We start from the raw sequence: 4162 nt of genomic DNA, 5'->3' as shown, positions 1-4162 counted from the left end.
CAGGCGAAGCTGCAGACTCAGAGGCCGGACCAGGCGGAGCAGCAGAGGCAGGACCAGACGGAGCTGCAGACTCGGAGGCCGGACCAGACGGAGCTGCAGACTCGGAGGCCGGACCAGGCGGTGGAGCCGGTGGTGGCTGAACGGCCCCCTCGGACTCTCCAGCGGAGACAGGAGGCTGAAGCGGTTCCTCGGACCCTCCAGCGGAGACAGGAGGCTGAAGCGGTTCCTCGGACCCTCCAGCGGAGACAGGAGGCTGAAGCGGTTCCACGGACCCTCCAGTGGAGACAGGTGACTGAGCAAACAACTGAGGCGGTAACTGAGCAGGTGACTGAGCCGATAGGTGAGCTAATGTCTGAGCTATGGAGAGAAGTTTAAGTTGTATTGACTGTTGTAACGATGGCAGTAATGGCGGGTGAGGTGGTGGATTAGCAGATGGTTGGACTAGGTTGTCTGAGCCTACGGATCCTACAGAAAACTGCTGGACGGGCTCACCTGAGCCTCCAGCGAGGTCAGAAACAGGTGCAAGTACCTGCCGGACACCAGCCACTCCCACCCGAGGAGAAGGTACGGGTGCAGGAGCTAACTGGTTCCCGGTCATCCTCACCCTGGGAGCCGGGACAGGCACAGTCAACGGCTGGGCAGCTGCAGTCCCCACCCGAGGAGCTGGTACGGGTGCAGCGACAGGCAGAGGCTCAGCCAGCCTAGACACCTGAGCAGGGACCAGCTGGACCTCAGCCTCCCTCACCTGAAGCACTGAAACAGGTGCAGGGGAATGCTGGGCCTGAGCTGCCCTGGGAGCAGGAACACAATGGTGCGAAGGAGCAGGCCCAGCAAACACAGACTCTTCTAAAACGTTTTTTAACTTCCTACCACCACCACGTCTAACAGTCTTAATAGTCTCAGTCTTAGCAGTGTTCATTTGATTATTAGTTTCCAGCTCCGAGGAACGACAGCAATCACAACTCACCACCGGGAGTTGCTCCGCAGAAAAAGAGTGGTGACGGTGTGAGCGTCGCCTCCTCCGGGAAGTGGGAGGTGGCGAACTGGGCTGCGAATCCTCCAAAGGACCGGGCTGCGATGAGGAAGCAGAGAGTTTGTGAAGCTCAGAACGTGGCAGACCCAAAAACAGAGCGAAGGACTGCAGCGGAGTGAGTCTAACGTCCGGTGTCACATAATCTCTCTTTCTCCGCCGCTTAACTCTCTTGTCGGACTGGTAATCCAGGGGTGAAGGCGGAGGTGTAGCGACTGGAGAGAAGGAGCACGTGCTCAACCTGATCGCCCGAGGCATAGACGCTGGCTCGGCCGTAGCCATTTGGAGGCTGCGGGGCCCTCCCAAAGCCAAATGTGACCCATAGAAGGGTGACTGGAGCTCCTGGGCATGCTCAGCTTCCTCCCTCACGATCTCCTTGAGGAAGGCAGAAACTGCGGGTCGCTGATACCACACGGAGTCTGCTGGGTCCATGTTCTGGTCGCGATCTTCTGTTAGGTTAAGGCTGTGTGCAGGCAGGAATAGGACCCAAGGTGCAGACTCCGGAGACAGACGTGAACTCAAAAAAGGCTTTAATTTAATACTCAAAATATAACATAACTGAAAAAACTCAAAACAAACTTAAACTAGAGAAATGACAGAACACACAGCTATGAAAACGGTAGATCGCGACACAGACACAGAGAAACACTGGGCTTAAATACACAGAGGGAGCAATCAGGGAATGGGTAACAGGAGGGAAACACAGCTGGGGCAAATCAGGCCTAACGAGACAAGAGGAAGCAAAACCAGACACATTAACATCAGACATGGACTTTCAAAGTAAAACAGGAAACACATAACACAGACTGAACAAAGACACAGACTCATATGCAGGCACTACAAAGGGAACAGAGACGTGGGAACAGGGCAGACACAAACACTGACTGAACACGGGGATATAGGAACTTAGGATACACAGACGCGAACTAGACAAGGGGATGCAGGTGATAGGGGAGACATAAGCCATAAGACGGAACTCAAAGAAACCAAAAACTAGAAAGTATAAATAATAACATAAACTCAAACACCCTGGGTCAACGACCCAGGCATCCTAACACGAACAGTACAAAATTTTTTATTTATTTTATCAACTTTTCTTCTGACGATGTCTGTGTTGAGCGCTCAGTGGATCTGCGTTCGACTACTCCGCCTAGGCTGCACTGTCGAGTGCAGATCCACTGAGCGCAGCACAAGCTAGCAAGACAGAAGCTAAGCTCGTTGCAAAATGGCAAATTGAACCTCCCCCACCCTCATTCAGATCTGGCGTTTGGAACTATTTTGGTCTTCATGTGAAGCATGACCCTGATGGTAATCGCGTCATGGACAAAAGTAAAACAGTATGTCGGATGTGCCACGCAATGCTCAATTGATGGGAACTAGTGCGTCCAGTCCCATGCACGGGGCGATCCGCGGTAGCTCGTTAACGGAGATTTGCGCGTTATGGCGTTAATGTCAATTTAACGAGATTAACACTGACAGCACTAGTGGGAACACAACGAATATGACGGCACATTTACGCCAACATCATCCTCGTGCAAAGACAAGTGGAAGCAGACAAAAACAACAAGCATGCATGCTACAAACTTTACCCGAGTCATTGAGACAGCCGTTAGCACATGATTCTCCTTATGGGGACCTGATATGTTTAATATGCTGCTGAGAATATAGCCCAGAAGAAGCGTATAGTATAGCTTTTATTTTGGAAAGAGCCATTTCTCTGTAATAAACTCTCTTTTCCAAAGATGAGTGATTTCTCGATCAGATAGATTTATTTTTATTATTATTATTTTGTTGTTTTAGCAACATTAAATTTAAAAACTGTACTTTTGAGTTAAAATCTATATTTATAATTTTAATAAATGACAAATTAAAAAGGCATGAACATTTTTTTTTGTATCGCAAAAATATCGAACCGTGACACCAAAGTATCGAACTGAACCGAACCGTGAATTTTGTGTATCGTTGCACCCCTAATATTTAGTGTGTACATGTGTGTGTGTTTGTGTGTACATGTCTATAAATAGGAATAGTAGTGGTACAATAGTTATGTCAAGCTATATAGTTTATGTCTTCCATATTTCCAACCATATCCATAATCACATACTGTGTATGTTACCATTGTACATAGTGTATTATCTTACTTCCTTTCACTGATTGTACTTATTTGTATTTTTGTATTTCCTTCTGATATCTGTACCTGAGCTGAGGTGACGCAAAAACTTCCCCATTGTCGGATCAATAAAGTCTTCTCTTCTCTTATCTTCTCTTATTTTATCTTAGAAGTGCTCTGTTGGGATAATGTGATACTATGAGGTCCTTTAGATCTATGATGGGACATGATTGGTTGCAGTGACGCTGGATTAAAAGCAGCATAATTAACCTAAACTGAGAAAGTAAATTAGACCTGTGCAATTTTACAGTGTTTTTTGTTTGTTTATTTGTTTTTAACAAAAACAGCAGGAATTTTGATATTATATCAGGAAAGTACAGGTTTAATTATTACCTGGGTAGGTAGATTGTATGATGCCGTTTTCAGGCTGATAGCACACCGTGGACCCATTGTGAATGCATAACTATGGAATTTCAATCAGCCTTGTAAGTGTATCATTTCTAACAACAAATACTTTTCTGCTGTTGGGGAGTGGTTCGCAAAAACAGATTTATGCGGAGCTGCAAAATGCAAAGACAACAAGCTCTCAGACATTTAAACTGCAAAACAAACAAAGAAGTCTAGCGAAAACATTAGCCCATAAACATTACAGTGAGAGAGACAGCTCACCCAGACAAGGTGGGATTGTTGGTGCCAGACAGTGTGGTTATTCCATCTTAGAAAACAGACGCCCTAACTGGATTTTCATGCACTAAAGTGTCTAGATCTCTAATAAAATAAATAAATAAACAAATAGCGGCAATTCTGGCATTTTTATTATATACATTTGTGGATGTTGGACAGACAGCAGTATTTACATTTCATACATTGGTGTTGTTTTCTAAAGTGCAAATGCAAGCATAAAACGATCGGTACAGGTATGAAATATTGAGAGGAATGACACCTACATCTACTCTAGAGATACTTGGTGCGTAAATCTAGTTTGTGTGATGCCTCCTGTGTCTCATCTTGCCTGCTCGCAG

General features: G+C 46.2%; 1 protein-coding gene across 1 annotated transcript; it reads right to left on the bottom strand.

Annotated features, from left to right (window-relative positions):
- Nucleotides 1–298: 298 nt before the first annotated feature.
- On the bottom strand, nucleotides 299–1462 carry LOC308398892 (uncharacterized protein; the record flags this gene model as incomplete). Its single annotated transcript, XM_080885760.1, has 2 exons — nucleotides 299–791; nucleotides 968–1462. 2 exons carry the CDS (start codon nucleotides 1460–1462, stop codon nucleotides 732–734), a joined length of 555 nt encoding a protein of 184 aa, XP_080741886.1. The 3' UTR covers nucleotides 299–731.
- Nucleotides 1463–4162: the final 2700 nt, after the last annotated feature.

Source organism: Rhamphochromis sp. 'chilingali', assembly GCF_963969265.1.
Source record: "Rhamphochromis sp. 'chilingali' genome assembly, chromosome: 6".
NCBI classification, from domain to species: domain Eukaryota; kingdom Metazoa; phylum Chordata; class Actinopteri; order Cichliformes; family Cichlidae; genus Rhamphochromis; species Rhamphochromis sp. 'chilingali'.
Note: the sequence above shows the minus strand (reverse complement) of the source record. Positions and strands in the feature narration are given on the sequence as shown.